The sequence below is a fragment of the Lolium perenne genome, chromosome 4, assembly GCF_019359855.2.
Source record: "Lolium perenne isolate Kyuss_39 chromosome 4, Kyuss_2.0, whole genome shotgun sequence".
In the NCBI taxonomy this organism is placed as follows: Eukaryota; Viridiplantae; Streptophyta; class Magnoliopsida; order Poales; family Poaceae; genus Lolium; species Lolium perenne.
The window spans coordinates 113,984,880-114,005,895 of NC_067247.2; the positions used below are offsets into that span (position 1 = coordinate 113,984,880).

The 21,016-nt window shown below is 45.1% G+C and overlaps 2 protein-coding genes and 1 long non-coding RNA gene across 3 annotated transcripts; 1 reads left to right on the forward strand and 2 right to left on the reverse strand.

The window, feature by feature from the left end:
* Nucleotides 1-1,898: 1,898 nt before the first annotated feature.
* LOC127347090 (uncharacterized) lies at nt 1,899-3,440 on the reverse strand. The gene is made up of 3 exons (XM_051373316.2): nt 3,353-3,440; nt 2,618-2,853; nt 1,899-2,543 (listed from the first exon to the last, which is right to left on the reverse strand). Exons 1-3 carry the CDS (start codon nt 3,438-3,440, stop codon nt 1,899-1,901), a joined length of 969 nt encoding a protein of 322 aa, XP_051229276.2.
* A 956-nt stretch (nt 3,441-4,396) lies between these two features.
* LOC127347091 (F-box protein At1g11270-like) lies at nt 4,397-5,596 on the reverse strand. The gene has a single exon (XM_071829130.1). The coding sequence runs from the start codon at nt 5,594-5,596 to the stop codon at nt 4,397-4,399; it is 1,200 nt and encodes a 399-aa protein (XP_071685231.1).
* Nucleotides 5,597-10,739: 5,143 nt separating this feature from the next.
* On the forward strand, nt 10,740-14,053 carry LOC127348573 (uncharacterized). The gene is made up of 5 exons (XR_007879825.1): nt 10,740-11,043; nt 11,591-11,888; nt 12,582-12,752; nt 13,365-13,472; nt 13,912-14,053. It is a non-coding gene; the product is annotated as an uncharacterized lncRNA (long non-coding RNA).
* Nucleotides 14,054-21,016: the final 6,963 nt, after the last annotated feature.

The window sequence follows — 21,016 nt, forward strand, 5'->3', positions numbered from 1 at the left end:
CCTTGTTTTCTTCAACACAAATATTCTGCCTGCTGCCAAGGTATGACAATTCATCATCATACAGTGAATAAGAATTTTCAACAGCAATAGCACTGATCATGCTAGACGTTGGCTTATTCTTTCCCTTCATAACTATGACTGTAACTGCATGCTTCTGCTCATATATTCCCAACATTTGCAGCACCTTACCCATTCCATCTAACAACTCATACCCTGGCACACCATTTGTATCTACTAGCAAACAGTACATGGAATCTCTAATTCCATAGCCCTTTCTCTCAATTAAATTTAGCAAATGCAACGTGATGTCAGACTTCCCAATATTCATCACCATGTGTTCACTACCCTCAAATTCCAATCTGACTGACCACACTTCGTCATCCAAGCTACAGAATTTGAAAACAATATTCAGATTCCTATTTTACAAACCTAATGAACAAAATTAAAGCAGAGAATGGGTGGAATGTGGTTTACCTGTAACTAGCGGCAGGAGTGGTCCACCGCGAGCTCTCCGGTGCCATCAACAGCGCGACGGTGCTCGCCGCCGGCGGGAGCTGCAAGTAGGAGCCGGGCGGGTTCGAGCTCCCGCAGATCTCCCCCTCCTCTCCCAAATTGCAACGGGGCAGCTGGCCGCCACCTGGGCCTCCGCTACAATCTCCACCGCCGTCGGCACAACTTCCGGCATCGCCGTCTTCTCCGGTGACCGCGCCGCCAAGGCTGCCTGTGCCGCCGCCACCTCCTTCCCCTCGTGCCATGACCTAGGTGCACAGACGCGTCCTCACTCCGCGCCTCAATTTGGACAGCAGCGCCGTTAACGGCGTTCCTCACACGACCATCTCCGCGAGCCACGTCAGCAACAAGGTGGGCCAAAGTTGATCAAATGGGCCAAACCGAGTATTACACATAACTGGTAGTTTTCTGAAATCATTAAACTCAAAAGTGGTAGTTTTTTGAAGTTCACCTCAAAAGTGGTAGTTTTCTGAAGCCCTAGCCGCAATTGTGGTAGCAATATGCAATTTTCTCCCACAATCGTGAAGATATAGGCGGAGAGAAACACGTTTGATGAACTTGCAGAAAACACCCATTCATATTTTCAGTCTTGCTAATCGTGATGATGCCGTGGTAGACGTTTTGGTTCATATGTCCAGAAAGATGTTATTAACAAGATTGCATTTGAGAGGCTGAATTAAGAGTTTACATAATTAATTTTGAATCTTTTTTTTTGTCATTCACCTTTACTGTGAAAGAATTCTGCAGGAAGAGTCTGTTACACTTGACTAAAAATCATATAACACGTTATAAGACTTTATCCACCTGCAATTTTTGTACTGTATTTTCAAACTCAAGAAGAGAACAGAGCGTCGCTATGCTGGTTAGATGTGCGGGAGCGAACGCCATCCACCTGGTTCGATTCTTGAGGGCACACGCGGAGTTTTCTTCTATATAAAAAAATGCCAACGTTTTATTTTAACTCAGTAAGCTTTGACTGCACCTATCGGCAGTTATGTATTTTTTTTCTATTTCTAAATTCGAGAAGAGAGTAATGCACGCAGTTTTGTCCATTTTAGTCTAGAAAACTGACCTAAGAATGTTGACTAGGCTGGCGTGTGAAATGTATGTTCATTCTTTGGAGTACTGACAGAATGACTATCTGGCTGACACCTACAAGTTGTCATGACAAAACCACCAAATCTCACACAAGATAACTTAGACTACCGGTCTGAAAACATGCAAACAAGCTAGCTGTCCATGCATATCACAATGGACGGCAAAAGTTCTAGTCGTCAATACAGCTGGACATATTAAATAGCTAACGATTCAGAAATACAACCAAACTCCATTACATCACAATGAACTCTCCTAGCTGGAAGCTTCAAACACACCGCCTAGCGTATCGATCAAACGTAATCGTCAGGAACACGGGACCAGGCAACAGTAAAAGTTACCTCAGCATCACCAAGGGTGCATTTCTTCTGGCTTATGTTGCAAACTTGTGTCATGAAACGGACGCATGTTTCTGCAGCGATATCACCAGATTTGGAGTAGGCTTGTATGACAAGGTCCAGCCCTCCTCGAAGTTCTACGGAAACAACTTGCCTCCACAGATGTACATAACCATCATCGCCTTTCAGTATTGATTTATCCATCGAATCAAGCAGCACAATCTGGCTGGATGGAGGATCAATGTTACGAGTGATTACACCATCAGTGACCACAATTTCCCCTGATAGTGGGGAACAAGCAACTAGGCCGCCATATTTTAAAGGCCATGACCCATCGTCCATGGTAACTTGGACACCCAAGATAGTGGCCTGGACCGTTCGTTTTACTGGCTGCGAGCGCAACTCTAGCGTGCACAAGATGTTCTTGAAGCAAAGGCTTGTAACGCTGGGACCGTATCCTCCGCTGTAACGGCGCGCATAACTGATTAACGCCCTATCTTGAGATCCTGCCGTGCCTGCTACTCTTAGTTGGATTTCGATGCCAACGTGATGCGTAAACAGGATTGCGCGGGACGGACCAATCAAGTGCAGAAAGGGATCCTGCAAGCAAATCATCAATCAGCAGCATGCAATCGAGAAATACAAAACGAAAACCAAGAAGTAGCAGTACATACACTCTCTTTAAGTTCCTGGGCCTCGCTGATATCCCGAGAGAAGAGAATGTTTCGGTTGCGATCCACCATGTCTCGTATGGCAACCACGCCATACACAGACAATGGAAACTCAAGCCCGCCATCAAGTCTTGTGAGTTTGATGGAGAAGATCTGCAAGGTTTCCGGGGTGGAAGAGAAACTGCTGTGTTGCACGCATCCAGGCGTGTAGTGTGTAAACTGCATAGAGCTGAGACGCGCTGCACCGAAGAAGAGCGAGCGTATGTTTGAAATTAGCATCCATGAAGCAGAACTAGATAAGCAGGAAATTAAGGGGATTTCATGTCATTCTAGGCGTTTACGTTGTAGAAGAACATGTGAGAACATGGATTATGGTTAACGTAGTTGTGGGGGGGGGTGGGGGGGGGGGGGGGATTTCCAAGATAATATATAGATGTTTATGTATTGAGTGTTTATCAGATTATAATGAGCTAGCTCTGCTGGTGTTGAGGTTGTAGATAAGTTAATTCCGCACGTATGGATTGGAAGTTGAGAACTAGTAAGAGATTAGAAAACAAAGTGTATTTCTTAGCTACTCTGTATGTGCTATACTGAAAGTACGCTGAACGTCCTGATTGTGAAATAAAACTTGATTCACTTGGTGTGAATTAACATGCATGAACTAGCACCAGAGATAAGAAGCAAATTAAGTAGACTGATCTCTTCCTCAAGTTTGATCAAGGAAAAAAACTTACTCACTTGTGTCTGTGAAGGAACCACAGGTTTCCCCCCGTTTATATTCCCAAAGTCTACGATGGGCAGCAAATGTCTCCGCCTCGTCAGCCATCTCCGCCTCCTCGGCCGTCTTCTCGGCTGATTTGCCGCTGCCCACCTTGGCAGATTCTTCACCTGCGCCGCTGGGATTCCTCCTGTCGTTGCGGAAAGAACGAAACCCAGACTGCTGCGCCATGGCCATGAGCATCCCAGACCTCCCCTCCCCCTCCATCTCCCTTTTCCTCGCCGGACGCCACACACGCTTGTTTTATTTCTCGCCGCCGCCGCCTAGCTTTAGCGGTTCTACCAAAGGTCCAGGTGGGATTTGAAAAAACTTTGCCCAATACGTGCTTATATAGATGCACGGATTAAGATCCAGCAAACCGAGTCCTACTAGATCCTGGAAAGAACCCAACCACTACGGAAATTCGGAAACTAACCCAAACTTTTTCCTGACCTTTAACTGAAAACCCCCGAGACAGCAGGTACCCACGCGCAGAAACGTCTCTGCCGGCCATGGACGAAGAAGACGTGATCGGTCGGTCCGAAGCTGCGTTACTCCAGCCGGACGATGGCAGTAGACCTTGACGCTTGATGTGCTGAATTAGCCGCTTTGAGTCTAGATGAAAATGGCGAGGCATTTGGGATGTGGAAACAGCAGCCACCATTTTCATGGAAACTCAAGCAGCTGCTGAAACAATTTTTCCTCCGTTACTTCTTCCCAAGATGGCAATCAAAAGTAATCACGATCGACAGATTTTATAAAATTGGAGCGTAGGTAAACAGAACTATGCCCATCAAGTGATCTGGTTACAACGTCTGCATGACTTTGGATTGGCCAACATTTCATTGAATCCGTCATTTGCTACTTAATTAAAGCCCGAAACAAACATACAACCACCGAAGGTTGAACGAATAAATATTCAAACCACAATACATATACATAATGTTTTTAAACTATTACACGATCAAAGATCCACAAACCACGCCTATCGTTTTGAGAGAGAAAAAAAAAACAATTCAGGCCTATCACACTGCACTGTCTATGGCAATGAGACTCTCGATGCAAGGAACTACATCGACAAAGCAAGTGCATCGATGCACATACTTTATGGTGCTTGACCCAGGTCCATCATACTTTAGGCCATCCAAGCGAGCCACATCCTCTGTTTTCTGACTTTGGAAATCATACTGGAAGACACGATGCCGATCCACCAAAAGCAACCCATGGTGTGAAATTGCTATGGTGAGGGAGGGCTCAATATGAAGGACGTATCGGCGATCCCACTGTGGGTTCACGGCGTCATTTGTCATCCACATCACCATCCGCTGCGAAGAGTCAAACTGAGCTAGGCACAATTCACCGTCTAGCACATTTAAGGTGAATTCATCGCCGTCGTCAAGACCAGGGCATGGAGGGTGCATAACAAAGCTAAATACTTCGTCTTTTAAGCAGAAGCGAAGCAATCGGCACTCCGGGGGTGGCATGAGAATAAGCTCGTCGAGGGTCCAAAAAAGAGAGCCTTGGAAGAATGTAGCGGTTTGGTAATCGGAAATAGGGTACGGTGGATCTGCAACGGGGCTCCTCCAGGCTCTGGCAGTTTCAGTGATCGTACATATCTCCATTCCCATGCGGGACAGATCTGATGGATAGGAAAAGAACCGGACAACCTTGTAGTTGTTTGTAGACGGATCGAGACCAAGGCCGACGATGGAGCGGAATATGGAGGATGGCGAGAGCATTTCGCGGGTGCTCTCGGGCAGCGTGAGAAGCTCCCTGGTGGAGGGGTTGAGGACGTACATCTTGGTGTCCGTGGGAATTAGCACGAGTCCGTTGCAATGCCCAAGCATGTAGACTTGCACTGGAGCGGAGTCTCGTTGGAGGTCCAGCGTGTACACGAGCCTCGCGCTGTCTTGACCCTTCTGCCATCGGTATAGTCTGATTTTGTTTGGCTCTTTTTTTGCCTGTAAATCCGGGCTGATCAGGAAGGACGGGTGGCGCTGGTGGTCGGAGAATGAGCGCTGGAGGTGCGTGCTGATGAAGGATCGGCCGGAGATGGTGGCGTGCCAGGTCCTGCACACCGACTTGAACCGCAGGAGCGATCTCACCGGGAGGCGAACGAGGATCTCTGATATAAGGTCACCTGGAATCTCAGGGAGGCGGGTTGGCCTGCATAACCTCTTATGATTTGGCATAAATCCCGTCTTGTTTGTGGTCTTCATGTACATTGTAGCGTACAATGAACACAAATAAACAGTACGATTGTGCTGGAGCGCGTTGCTGGGTGCAAAGATATAGGCACGGAGATCCTAGACTGGATCGGGCTCGGTTTCGAAGTTCGAACCGGGAGATTGCTGGTTGAAATAGAAAGCTGATCCTGTCTTTTGAACGGAGAAAGTACTGACGGGAGCAACTTGCCTCTCCGCCTCGTCGGCCGTCTTACGGCTGATTTGCCGCTGCCCACCTTGGCAGATTCCTCACCTACGCCGCTGAGATTCCTACTGACGTCGTTGCGGAAAGAAGAGTACGAAACGCAGACCGTTGGAGATGTGCGCATTCAGATCCGTAGCTAGCAAACCGAGTCCAAAACGCTCACGTGTTCCCATGTCGATCGAGCGAGAACGCAACCACACCGGAAACGATCGATCGGCGAGCTACACGTTTCCTGCGCTTGATCGGTCACCGACGTGGGTACCGGGCGGGCGGGCGGATGGATGGATCCGCTTCCGATCCATACAGTTAATTAATTCGTGGAATCATTGACAGCTGTCCCTCAAACGCAGCACGCACGGCGGCATGCGCGCCCGAGTTAATCAACTTGCCTAATTCGCAAAAAAAAAAAAGAGTTAATCAACTTGCCCATTCAATTCACGTACGCGCGGTGAGTCGTCCATATCTCTCTCTCGTCACGTTTCCGCTCGCTCGCACGACCAATCCAAGGACCCGTTCGTCTTGATATTTTTTTTTTTGGGCTCTCCCTCGCCTCGCTGTACATCGATCAAGCGTACTAGCAACCAAGGAGACGTGTTTCTTATGGGTCTGATCGATCCCTGACGTTTTCATGTACAGTACAAACAACAACAAGAAGAAAATGAACAGGTCAAATCGGTGGGCTTAATTTTTCGTTGCATTCGAAAACTAAACACCAGTACTGTACATTAATTACCAGCTAGCTCACTTCACACGCGCGCGCAACGAAACCCTGTTTTGGCTGAACTTGTTTTTTATTTATTTATTTGTTCGCTGCCTGAACTTGTTTTCGATTGCACATGAAATAGAATTCATGTACAAACAACAACAAGAAGAAAATGAACGCCATATAGAACAGCATATTTTTTAAAAAGGCGCGCGGAATTGCATTTCATTTCTATAGTTCATGCGTAAATTCAACTACATTTACACAAAAAGCAAGCCGAATTAGCAAATTTCGAGCAAAAGATCTGCCGCCACGGCAACCTAGAACACAAAATCGGCTCCGGGATACTCACCGGAGCCCTGTACCATGGCGGCGGCGCGTCGGAGTGGCCACGTCACTCCGTGTCGCTGCCGACGTCGACAAACACCCGGCCCTGCTAATCCGCGATGTGCCGCAATTCGTCGGCCTTGTCCGCGTCGCCCTAGCTCGAGCGCAAGACGAGGCCAACCACCGTGTCGAGGTCGCGCTCCTCGATGAAGTCGCCCAGCGCGAGCCTCGCGTTCACGCCAAGCTGCGGGAGGAAGCGCTCCAGCTACGCGTTGTCGAGGTAGTCCCCGGGCACGAACTGCGGATGCGCGCCGCGTCGAACTTGATCTTCTCCACCTCTGTCTTCTCGCCGGCGGAACGAGCGGTGGAGCTTCCGCCGCGGCCTATCTGGCCGTCCCCGCGCTCATGCCCCGCCACCATCGTTGCCGGCGGGAGGTGGGGACGCTCGATCTACACGCGGCCTAGTCGATTGCTCCCCACGGTTGTCGGCCGTCTAGTCACACTCTCAAGTCTAGCTAGGAGAATCGTGATCGATGATGGGTGCATGTGACTCAACTAGCTAGTTGGTATAAGCAAGACCATGCTAGTACAACAATTGATGATATATTGGGAAAATATCTAGTGATACCACACATTCCATGATATCGTACTATACCACTTCTGAAAATTTCAGATTTATAAGTGTAAAAAAAATCAAAGTAAATTTTGGGGTGTGTATAAGTCCTCTCAAATTTCCGTAAATTCCACAACAAAAAATCAAAGTAGATTTATAAGTCCTCTCAAATTTCCGCAACTTCCATAACAAAAACCGAAATACACAAAGAAACAAAAAAGGACAAATTGCAATATGAATAGTGTCAATTTGTTTTTTGTCTTTTTTGACACTATTCATGTTGGATTTGTCTTTTTTATTTTCCTCCGCGTGTTTTTTGAATTTGGTTTTGCAAATTCTATAGAGTGTAAGCACACATGAATTGTGGACTATATTTACCCATGTACAATTGATGACATGCATGCAAATAAATCCCATCCCTTTTACCGATGCGTCGCTTGATTTACTTTACTCCAAATCAAGTACTGCTACTACTCAGGTCAAAAAAAAAAAGTACTGCTACTACTCTAGCTGGTGGCAGGCACGCGGGGTATTATTGCCGGAGAACCATGGTATAGTCGATTCGTCTACAATACGCACGCGCAAAGCAACCCAGCGCTCGCGATCCCTTTTGCGCCGCCCGATTCCGGCTGGCTCCGGCGATGGCTCGCGCTGCTGAGCCCCTCCCCGACACCACTTCCTCCTTCTCCACCAACTACATGGCGAAGAATATTCGATCTGCAGCACCCCCGACGAGTCCTAGTCCGTGCGCTCGATCCTGGCTACCCAACTCCCGATGCAGCTCGCCGCCCCGGTGAACAGATCACCCCGCGCGCCGGCTGGGACCCCAACGTCGGAAGGGCCGCCTCCCTGGGTCCCCTCCTCCGGTGGGGACGAGTATGGCGACGCAAAATTGTACGGCCACCGGCCACGGCCGGTGGGAGGAGCGGGGCCAGCAAATGCTCGAGGTGGCGGGTCTGATGCCGGCGTTCACGGGGAGCTTTTGTCGCCGACTTCCCCGACCACCTCCCCGAGATGCCGCCCGCCACCACGCCCCCGGCCTCCTGCCCCCGGCCACCGCTCCGAACTGCCGCTGACGGACACCTCCCCAACAAGCTGTCGAGTGAGCTCCTATTCCCCTCCTGCATCAGTTCTTGCCAAAAAAAAAAAAATCGTTCTTCTTTTTCTCTTTGAGTTGATTAATTATGTAGGGGCTTGACCTTGTTTTATGCAATTTTCAAGTATTAACAACAGAGAGCAATTTTATAATACCCTGGTACTCCACCTGGGTGATAAGGAGTATCGGTCAAATCTATTCGTTGATCCATAGGGGTATTTTATGGTTATTAAAACAATCTTCTTCTGACGAGGAAGACCATGCAGTACTACAGTCTATAGTATCAATCGTATGAATTGTGTACAGCGAAACACATGCTTATGTTTCAAGACGGCAGCGGTGGTAACTCCGGCATCGAACGACGTGGCTAACTTTCCGTGCATTGGGGTATTTTCGGCGATAACTCCTTCGAGTACCAGTAATCCTCTACCATTGGATCTCAAATAATAGACGGTTAATAATAATTTAGGGGCACCGTAAATGTGCTCACAACGTAAGATGTTTTTCTAGCTCTCTCTGTCTATGTGGTGATGCAGTGATGAACTTAGTGTCCGTGCAGATGAAGTACATCTGTCCTCAAAAATATCTGCAAAGCATTACATAGGTAACATGAATACGATTCTTGTAATGTGGGATTCTGGGCCAGTTTCCTTCCTTGATGACGAAATTATCATTCTAAAGGAAAAGCTTGAGAATCTTTTCTGTTCTTGATTTGATTTTGACTCCTGAAACATGAGTCAAATCCAAATGTTCGTTAGGAAACTTTGTGTGTCTTCTCTTTTCAATATTTATCTCTGTTTTGTTAGTTCAACCACATAAAAGACTTACCTTTAAGAGTGTGCTAAGTTGACTTCAAAATCATACGTGCATGCCTTTTAATATTTATAGTTTACTACATGTTGTGGATGAAGTCCTTGAAATTTAGCTCGCTAGATAATTTGATAAGTGCATCTGTTGGATAAGATGCTAGAATTTTATGGTACATGCACATCAATCTAATCTAAAACTGTTTACTAGGCGAGATTAATGTGTTGATATTATTTTTTTCTGTGATCTAAGACTGTTTTTACATGTTGCGAGATCAATGTTTTGATATTATTATATTTATATAACTAGGATGTTGATATTGACTATAGAGCGTATGGAAGTGCTCATTAAAAACATCAAGCATGTAGTGTTGTAAGATAAATGTAAATAGCTTGGGTAGGATAAGGGTCCGAAGATTGCGAATAGGTTGCTCAACCCAATATACTGGCCTTCAGAGCCTAATACCTTACCTGGTTGAATGGTTTTGCTTTCGTAAGGAAGAGAGACTTGAACCCTAATTCTTGCCATTCGGTGTGTCTCCTGCATAAGCTGGCAAATTCTTGCCATTCGGTGTGACTGGTACATGCCTCCTGCATAAGCTGGCCACACAGTGTGTCAATAACAACATGGCTACCATGGACTAGAAACTTTAAGGACTATATCTCCTAGTCATGGTTATTTATGTCCATTTGATTTGTCCTTTTCTTTCAGCAGCTTTGGCACCAAACAACATTTGTAGTTGTGTAAATTGCCTGATTTTACACGCTTTCTTGCAAAGAGTAATGTTCTTGCCAACTGGAATTTCAGACATTCTTGAGGAATTAACTTTCTTACAACAGACAGGGAATTTGGATTTGGTACCTTGTGCTGCTTTTTTTTGTTGAGAAAGATCTCTTTCACTATGTGCATCAAAGTAGCGTCCATATCACGATGTTTTCTTCCATACAATGTAGTTCTTTGTAGGTTGATTAGTATTTTGGTTGTTGAGTTTACTCTGTTCGCACTAAATAATTGCTCTTACGTTCTTGAAGGACTTTTGTTTATGAAAACTAACTAAGAATGGGTTTAATCTCAACAAACTTATTTGTGTGATTCAACTACAATTTTTGTTAATTTTACATGCCTTTCTGTATGTATGCCATATTTTAGCAGTTAGCATTGATGCAAATTCATCTAGTTTCCTGACCATATATTCTGGTATGTACTTATAAAAATGTTCATCTGCCGTAGAGGTTGTTTTCTATGGTACTAGAGTTAGCTACCTGTGTGAAACAAGAAGAGTATTTGAACTAGCCTATAGAGCTATATTCAGTTCCCCTATTTTGGTTGTTTCTGGTAGTGCAGTTATTTACCTCATATATGTTGATAGTCGTGTCGCTTGTGCAGGTGGAGCTATGGGCTAGAAATAAAATATAGCGAGATGGTCGTGCATTCATAGGAAAATAGGATGTACAAGGCAGGATACTGTCATCTACACAGCTTTGTGGACCTGAATATTCGAGTATCTTGGATGCGGCACCAAGACACATTAAACTACACTTCTCAAATTGTATCTGCCGTGAAGTAGTTGATGCAAGCTGGGCAGAGGTGGCACATACTGTGATGAATAGTGGTGCTGCTCAAGTGGCGCACTTTCGGCACCGCCCCAGCAACTCTGATTTCAGTGCCACTGAGGACGTGGACAACCACGAACAAGGTCCACTTCACTTGCCCATCTCGATATTTCTATCAGCCCCTCCCTTTTACGCACATGGGCTGCTCTGATGCGATTCTGTTTTGGTATGGGAGTTTGGGTGTTCGGTTATTAGAGGGGAACGCTTGACAAATTTCTTTCCAATTTAGTTAACATTTTAGCACTAACAAAAATGATTAGAGAATTCTCTCATTGGATAATTAGCTAGATTCTCTAACTAATACTTTGCCATGTTGACTTGCTCCGTCCAATTATCCATTGCTTGCTCTCTTGTGCGAGTACATGCCCTTGCAGTACTATTGTTGTGAGTGCCATCAATAGAACTTGGGTATGGTGTGAGTGCCATTTCGGGCCACTCCGATGTCTGGGTAATGCTACTTCTTGCAGACCTCCACCAACTTTAGTTTCTCTGGAAGGGGAAAAAGATAGGCCCCTACTTTAGTTTATCTCTCTATCTTCTTCATCATACATTCTCCAATAATCCGATTTCAGTATATTTATTGTGAGGGAAACAAATTTAGTATGTTAATGTGTGCTATTTGTACAACAGGGACGAGCAACTCCAAAATAAGTGGCAGTTTCACCACCTGCAACAACACCACAGCGAGTTGATGTGGGGAGAAAGAGAGCAGGGAGACATGTGCAGCTCGCTGGAGGGTGACAACCACATCGGCTCGCTGGAGAGAAAGAGAGCAGGGAGACATGTGCTAGGCGTCACCTCTACGCCATGTGCCCCTGCTCGGGGCTTCCCTGGTCCAAGAGCTGAGAGGCGTGCGAGCACCTAGCTGAGGACCCAAGGCCATGGCTGCTATTGGCTTTCTTCAACCAGCTGGCTCTTCCATAGAGAGGTGAATCCTCCAGTCCTAGGTCTATTTCAAGTGTGCTAGTTTTGTGTGGTATCTGTTATTATTTGTTCTATTCATTACAACATCCAATCTATCATTCGTGACGACTTGTGTTATAGTTTCAGTATGTTTATGTGTGCTAATTGTACAGGGATAACCAACTCCCAAACCAAGCCACAGTTTTTGTAGAACATCCATGCTAGATTGCTGTTGTTGTATGACATTGTTGGATGGCATTTCTTATGTTGCCTCTTCTTGTGAGGGGGATTCTCCCGATTTTTTGTTCGCACGTTTGTATTGATTTGACAGACTAAATGAATTGATTCATTTTCCTGTTCAGTTATTGTACTGCCCTGGACTCTTTGGTTCTGAGGAATCACTAGTTATGACCCTCCTTATTATCAATTGGTAAATGTATTTGCCATACCATTCTTGAATCGCATCAATTTTTAGAGTTGCGTTTGTACCTGAACCGTAAAATGGCCCCTTACCAGTGAACTGCAGGCACCAACATGTTTGTATGAGCATTTGTTTTTGGTTTTGGGGTTAAGTATATCTCCAACCTGAATTTTGTGTAGCTGGCCTCTTTTGTTGTTCTATATTGGCGAGGAACATTGGTGTCGGCTATATACATGTACTGTTTTTATGTCTTTTTTCTCCAATGAGCACATTTTGACTTGTTTAAAAAAAAATTAGTTGCCAGGTGCTGATGGGAATATTGCACCAACTGTCGGACGGGTTCCGCAATGACTGATGCGGTAGGCTGCTGATGTTGCTGGAGAGGCCTCCACTACCGACGGTGTTTAGCTGCTCCACGTGTACGACCTATACTTCCTGGAGCATGAGTCCAACATGTATGCCGTCGAGGTAATCTCATTCTCTCCAGCTTTCATGGCTGTGTTTGTGTGTTGTGCTAGCCATCCCTTGGTTGTTTGGTATGGTTGTTGCAGTTTGTGAATTGTGTTGCTAGTAGTGCTATCTAGATGTAGCTGTTATGTTATTTCTGAAGTGGTTCTGTAGTAATATGTTCTGGATGATATTTAGGGAATTGTCATTCTGTTGCCATAAATTTTCAACATCTTTTAGAGGTTAAGTTAAACATATCAATTGCATGAGTGTGTGTGGCAGTGACAAGAAATATCAGTGATTGGCAATGCTTTGTTGGGAACCTCATCTTGTTATTATCATGAGTCATTTCTTAGTTTTTACATATAATTTGCTATGTAGATGAACCTGAGTTGTCCCCGCCAACATGCTAGGTTCCAGTGAGAATTTCGCACATAAATAAGGTGTTCACACCAATGGCAGTGATCTTATACATACCAGAGCATTGAATCGGCATCATTTTTCTTTCCTTTATGTACCAAAAGATCTGCATTGGTTTTTTTCTCGAATTGTCCTGTATATACTTGTTCTCCTGTGGTGCAACTGAGCTACGGAAGTTAGCGTGAGCTGACAGAATTCTATTGTTGTATGCAGACTTTGGCTCACCAACGTTGCTCCTTTCGCTTTGACAACTAACCTCCGTCTTTGCTGATATATGGTGGCGGCAAGTTCGCCTCTGGCAGCGATGTCTCAATTGGTTAGGTGAGATTATTTCCTCTACATTGTGGAATTAGTAGTAAACTGGTAGTACCAAATTGAGGCATTCATTTCTCAGCATTATCGCCCCAGATGAGATCTAAATTTGTGTCTGAGGAACTAAACCTCATGATGTGATTTTCACATCCTATGACTATGAGTTCTTTTTTTTCAACGATTGGTCAGAGCTATTATATTTACTTATAAAGGGTCATCTTTTGGATGAAATAACGTGTAATTGACCACCTGTTTGGCAAATGCCAGCATGCTATCTCTGCAGCTTCATCTTTGCACGGCTTTCTTCTGTACCATGTGTAGAAATCTGTGTTTGCCCACTCATTTTGTTATGAAGGCTTGTTTGATTATTTCAGTTTACAGTTCTAGGCTCCTAGTTTGATATATGGCGTTTACAAGTTTCTTAACATACACAATGTGAAATTGATAGAAGATAGCCAAGTATGATTAAGGGTGGTGCCGAGCTGGGAAGAGACTGCACATACTGTGATGAAGGGTGGTGCTGCGCAACTGGCGCAATGTCTGTCCTGCTCCGGCAACTCTGATTTCATTGCTGCCACTGACGTGGACAACCACCAACAAGGTCCACTTCACTTGCCCATCTCGATATTTCCATCATCCCCTCCAGTTTGTGCACATGGGCTGCTCTAATGCGATAGAGAAGTGAATCCTTCAGTTCTAGTTCTATTTCAAGTGCTAGTTTTGTGTGTTATCTTCTATATTATTTATTCTATTCACTACAAGATCCCATCCATCATTCGCGACATGCTATAAATACAGTATGTTAATGTGTGCAAATTGTACAGGGGTAACCAACTCCCAATCCAAGCCGTGTTTTTTGTAGAACACCCATACTAGATTATTGTTGTTGTACCCATTGTTGGCTCACATTTTTTAGGTTGCCTCTTCTTGTAAGGAGGATTGTCTCGGTCGCACGTTTTTAGGAGCATGGCCATGATTTGATAGTCCAAATGTGAATTGATTCATTTTCCTGTTCTGTTCTTGTACTTCCCTGGACTAGTTAAATATGAGGAATTAACAGTTATGAACCCTCTTTATTATCGATTGGTAGATTTATTTGCCATATTGTCTTTGAATTGCAACATTTTTTGGACCTTTGTAACTGAACCAAAAAGTTGTCCTTACGTTTTTTCCAATGTGCTCATGTTGACCTGTAAATATTTTACGTCGCCAGGAGCTGATGGGAATATTGCACCATCTGTCGCACATGTTGCACAATGATGAATGCGGCAGTCAGCTGATGTTGTTGGAGATGCCTCCGCTGTCGATGGCGCCCAGCTGCTTCACATGGACGCCCAGGACTTCCTGGAGTATGAGGTGTACAGGATGTATGGCGTGGAGGTAATCACATTCTCTCTAGCATTTCATGGTTGTTTTTGTGTGTTGTTCTAGCCATGCGCTGGTTGTTTGGTATGGTTGCTGCAGTTGCTGAATTGTGTTGCTAGTGGTGCTATCTTGATGTAGGTGTTCTGTTATTTCTGAAGTTGTTCTGAAAGATTTTGAGGGAACAATTATTTTGCTTTTGTAATTTTCCCTCAATTTTCACATCTGGTATTGCTATTTTTGAGGTTAAGTTAAATATATTGTATGTGTGTGTTTGTGGCAGTTACGGGATATATCATTTACTACCACTTCCTTAATTTCGTACCTTGTCTTGTGATTGTCATGAGTCATTTCGTAGTTCTTACTTATAATATGCTATGTTAGATGAACCTGAGCTGTCCCCACCAGCATGCTAGGTTCAAGTGAGCATTTCTCACATAAACATGTTGTTCACACGAATTGCAGTAATCATACACATACTAGAGCACTGTCATTGATGAGATATATTGCTGCCACATGTGTTTGCAGAATAGTCTACATGTGAATAGGCTTTAGTTGAAATGGTAATCTGACCAGATAGAGCTATTGTTGCAGGTTTTCCTATTTGGAAACAAACTAGGGATGACTAGACTAAGGGTGTAAAGTAGCAACGTGTGGTTACGCAGGCCCAAGAACCAGTATGAAAGTAAGAAATGGAATGTTCTATCAATATCTGGAAAAGGGTAGCCAAAAAAAAAGGTTTACATAATCCAAACTGGATAATATGCCTGTACAAGGCCAACGCTTAATCACACCATTTATTATAGAGTTAGCTCAAGCTGAGATATTCTGAGCACCTGTTTCAGCCTAGGTGATTCGGATAGATGATTTCGGCACCACAATCCTTCTAGTTTGCCGAGTCTCCTATGAGAGGATTTTTTTTTTTGCCGGTAATTAAGTTTTAAATGCTTATCTTTTCATTGTCATAATGGTCTATCGTGTGTATGGCCTGGTATTGTCATGTAGTTGTGCACTGATTATAATTTTATGCCAGTTGCTTATATTCTCTGTGCATTCATTCCCTTGATGTATGTAGTTGATACTTGATGCCGCTTAGAATGGTCTTGGTCATCGGCACTACCACCCTACTCCAGAAACCCTCCAGCAGATGGCACGCAACGAGGAGGGCAAGGCAGCGGCGGTACTTATGAATGAGGACGAGCCGACATTCCAACCTGGAGATGGGCTGTCAAGTCTGCAGCTTCACCGACCTCGGTCGTCTGGGCTCTTGACTTGTGGTGTTAGATTTCATGTTGAAGCTTGAGGCCGAGACGGAGATGGGCTGGCATGTTTTGGGCGACTCCTTGGTGAGCACTATATCTTTTGGTTTTACGCTTGTGGCACAGTTCAGGGCCTAATCTATTTGAGTAATAGTTGTGGTCTGCATGCATATTCAGTTTGGAGATGCATACGCGCATGCTTGCTTTTTAAGGCAAGATACTAGTGATGGTAGTATGCTTTATCGTCATGTAGTCTATACTGCTTAATTACGCTACACAGATGATGTTGCTACATGGTTGATTGTTACATTTTTCTGCAAAAATCTAACACTTAGTTGTTCTATGTTACTTGCCAAGCTGTAGTTTCTATGTGGGCAGTTTGTGATTCGTCGTAAATGTTGTGAAATCAGTCTTTTAAACCTGAACCATTGGAATATATATACATCACAGGTCAAACTCTAGATTAACATGTTTTTATATATACAGATGGAAACTTTGGAGGTTTGAGTGCTTACTGGATGCAACCACTGTATTCCCTTGCAGGTGCATCTTCCTTGTCCCCAGGTGGTGGCCACTTCACCTCATTCCACTTTAGTACGAGTAGTCCGGGCACTGACGGCATGCGGTTGTGGTGGTGGCCATCCCGCTTCCGTTGTGAGATGACCATCAGGCTCCAGACGGGTTGTTTGTGTTTCAAAAATTCACATCTGGGTTAGTGGTTGTGTTGAGATATGTTATGAGCAATCAACACTCTTTCAGTTGAGCCTTCTTATTTTGTTGTTGTTGTAGATGGTAAGAAACCAGTGAGATATGTAGTGAACAATCAATGCTCTTTCAGTTGATAGCTGTGTGTTTCCTGAACAACAAGTGTAGTATCAATACTGCTCGCAGCTTTCTTCTTTCGTCTTCTCTTTGCTCTAGCTAGTTTTGTAAACATATTATGTGGCCACTAAAAATATGTGCAAACTCCCTTGACTATTTGGTTTGTGCATATTTAAGTCGACAAGAAGAATGTACATTTTATTGCAATTTCAGCTTATTACTGGCTGATGGATGTATAGCTGCTGATGCTAGCTTTGTCAAGTTTTGTTGCAATTTCATCTTGCCATATGGACGTATACTTGATGCTACTTGTGTGTTGCACTTATGTTTCTCTTGAACGCCACTGAATATATGTAAGCAAACTCACTCATTATCTGGAATTAATCTAGCTACTAATCTTGTACGTTGCATTAGCCATTGATAAAGTAAAAACATGGTTGTGTGAGGACTGAGGAACAAAGAGGAAATCAATCAAAGGCACCTTGGTCATACTTGTGTCCATGGTTGGAATAAGAACTCAACACCAACCCGGCCATATGACAGCACTAATAAGAAAATCAAAGGCAATGGTCATCTTTCTACCCAGCTTTACCTGATTGAGTGAGTAGGTCTACGCATGAGGACGCATAGCCAAAATAAGTGAAGATGAGACGCATAGCCAAAATAAGTGAAGATGAGCGACGTATCTTATGCATCCTAGCATTTTGTGTATCCGTGCATCTGGCAATCCTCAGCCCTGCATCCAAATCGTATGCACATCATTATAACCGTAGAAAATTTGCACTAACACGCACTACAGGAATCTCTACGTATGAGCCTAGCCCTCGGCGTACGGTGCGCCCGACGGGGACCCTCGGCGTAGCTCCTCGGGGAAGATTGGCCTCGGCGAAGCCACGTGGCCCTCGGCGTATCGGCGACCGTCGGCATAGAACGAGAGGGCCGAGGGCCAGGCCACCCCTCGGCTCACTGACGCCGTGACCGAGCTGTCCCTGCCGGAGCGGGACCGGAGCATATGCCTGTGGTACGCCGACGGCCGGGAATACGCCGAGGGTGGCCGTCGGCGTAGCTCTCTCTACGCCGAGGGTTTTCATACGCCGAGGGGCTCGGTGGGCTGCTGCCATGGACCGGACGTACGCCGACGGCCCCGACATTTGGCCGTCGGCGTACGCCACGGCCGTCGGCGCAGCGAGCCATTCCTGTAGTGACGCCGGTTTAGACACTAAGTTACTCTATGTTTACAAGAAATACCCTTTGACGTGTTACTGTTCTTCCTAGGCCGACTAGACCGTCAGAGAAGCATGAAGAGGCTGCGGACGGCCGAAGAGCATATATCGCGGAGTACCACCACACAGCACGGAAGTCGCGCTGACGGGACGACAACACATGCGGCCGGCAAGCATCAATGGAACCATAAGGGCCCTTCAACATCACATGTGTACCGTAAGGCCAAAGCTTAGCACACCCGGCCAGTCGCAGCACATATGTGTACGATCAGGTATTTCTGATCTACATTAATTCGGCCCCGTCACGCAAGATTGTGTGTTACGTGGCCGCCGCCGGCCGCCACATTTGGTGGGTCGCCTACCGCACCCTGTTAAATCTGCTTCCGCGTCCGTATCACACGTCCACCGGTGCCGTACGTGTTGTGTTGTGGCCACGCTGTGGTCATCGATCAGCCACCGCTGACATATTGACTTTGTTTCCAGGGGGCGTCTAAGTGCAAATTAGTCACGCGTCTTTATACTGTGTGTGCGATCTAAATGCGAGGTAAACAATCGGATGGATGCACGGATACACAAAATGTTGGGATGCATAGGATACATCACCGGAAATAATGATAAGACTATTATTGCGACTAGACTACCTACTCCACCCAATAGTTAACCATGCCATTGGTCTCCTCAATGATGCAATTATGGAGCTCCATGTCGCTTCATCAATCCGTGGGATTTCCCATCTCGGCCGTCCACAGGAACAAACAACGAGAAAAGGAGAAGCATTGGATCAAAAGAGCCCTAACCCTCACAAATTTTCCAACCTATTTCCCCTCCAAACCGAGCTTATAAGGCAGCCTACTGCGACAAGAGTACTCCACCCCCATTAGTTAAGCGAGGCTATTGGTCTACTCAATGCTACAATTATGTGGCTGCTCGTTTCCATGCCACATCATCAATCCGTGGGATTGCCCATCTCACCATCCACAGGACCAACCAACGAGAAAAGGAGAAGCATTGGATCGAAAGATCACCTAATCCTCTCAAAAGTCCAACCTATTTTCCCTCCAAATCGAGCTTATAAGTACAAGGCCAGTGAGAATCCGCGGGCGGCATCGCGTGCGTGACTTGTGACTTTGGACTTTGGCGAGGAGAGGAGAGTGAGAGGAGTCACTCTCCGAGTGACCGCCATGGATGAGAGGTAGGACTTTGGCATGGCGAGCGGCAAGGAGGGCACTCCGACTGGATGAGTATGCTCTGCAGCCGGATGTTGTTCTTCGCTTCCCACGGCTGTAAGTAATCCGGCAAGTCCACAGATTTATTTTCGTTTGTAGCTTGGTGTCGTTGCTGCTCCAAACTAGGATTTTTTTTTTCCTTGGTGTGGCCTGGCTCTACGCAGCCCAGTTCTACGTGCACCCAGCAGGACAGATCCCATGAAAGTTTTTTTGGTGTTCAAAGTTTTTTGAGTAGTCCTTTGCTATCATCATATTTTGTGTAGATTAAGTTGTTCCAGGTGTATGATACAACGTGCAACTAAAGTTAGGAGCATGCATGGGAGCTACCTAAGATTCAGTTTGGGTCGCTGAATCTTCTGTTCTAGGTTCAGAGGAACTGTCAAAACATACTACTAAATGTGTTATTCATCCTCCAAAATCGACAAATGCCATCCAGAGGATCACATGCAGTAATAAAAAGGAAACTGTAATATCTAGCTTACCAAATGGTGGGCCAGTGCAGGTCAATGGATGTACAATTTTTCTCCTAATAATGGTGTTCTCGAGAATGTAAAGTCTGAAGCTACGGTTCCTTCAGCTGGGCCTGTTAGCAAGTAAAGGATACTGAAACGATGGTTTCGTCAGCTGGCCCTGTCAGCGATGTAAAAAAGACTACAGCTCCAATTCCTTCAGCTGGTCCTGTCAACATTGTAAAGAAGAGAGGAAACTACGGTTCTTTCACATGTGCCTGCCGAGTATAGAAAAAACACCGAGGGTATGTATTGGCATGTCAAACAAGAATGTAAAGAAGACTGAAACTGATGTTCACTCACCTGGCCCTATTAACATTGTAGAGAAGACTGAATCCAGTCAAGAATATTAGAAGTTCAACACCACTTGGCATGCCATGGTTATACCATGATGGGGTCAAGTGCACACACATCAACAGTTAATATATAAAAGTAACTGATATCTGATTTCACATATATCATGGTCACCTAGTTAACAATTGCATTTGCTTGGCTATGAAGATATTACCTGGTGTTGATTTTTTCTCATCTGCAAATGTGGCTGCAGTGTTTGTGTACAACTTGTGTATCTATGTCCAAGTAGATTGCAGTTGCTACAAGTAATAGTTGCCATCCTAGATGTCTCCTTAGGCTCAGGGACTTCAAATTTGCCTTTCCTTCTCTTAGTCTGGTGTCTACCCTTCTCTATTTTAAACACAGGTGGATCTATGTCAACTGTATCAGTCTTTCTCCATTGATCTTCACTTGGTACTGGATAGATAACAGGGTTGTATGCCTCCAAATACATGGGTTTCTTGAAGAAGTCATGGACAAAATCTTCTGGTTGCTGCCTAGATTTGTAAATCGCAGAAATGGCATGACTACATGGAATTCCTGTCATGTCCCACCTCCTGCACCCACAAGTTCTAGCATCCAAATCAACAACATAAGTACTTTCGACACCTCTGCTCACTTGCCACAAATTTCCCACTGATTTCTGGGATTTGTAATTCCTTGACCATTTTTTGTTTTCTTCAAGTATCTCACAGTATGTAGGAGTGATCTCCCACCTTGATGATGCAGCACCCGTCCTCTTCTCTTCATGCCTCACCATGAGTTTTGATCTAACACCTTCGAACATTGTTTTGACCGGTTTGCCTCTAACATCTAGAA

What these genes read in the sequence shown, in the direction of transcription:
- LOC127347090 (XM_051373316.2), bottom strand. Translation starts at nt 3,440, where the DNA reads ATGGCTGACGAGGCGGAGACATTTGCTGCCCATCGTAGACTTTGGGAA. An exon ending in TGGTTCCTTCACAGACACAA is followed by an intron (nt 2,854 to 3,352) that starts GTGAGTAAGTTT and finishes TCTTCGGTGCAG; the next exon opens with CGCGTCTCAGCTCTATGCAG. An exon ending in CCCAGGAACTTAAAGAGAGT is followed by an intron (nt 2,544 to 2,617) that starts GTATGTACTGCT and finishes ATTTGCTTGCAG; the next exon opens with GATCCCTTTCTGCACTTGAT.
- LOC127347091 (XM_071829130.1), bottom strand. Translation starts at nt 5,596, where the DNA reads ATGTACATGAAGACCACAAACAAGACGGGATTTATGCCAAATCATAAG.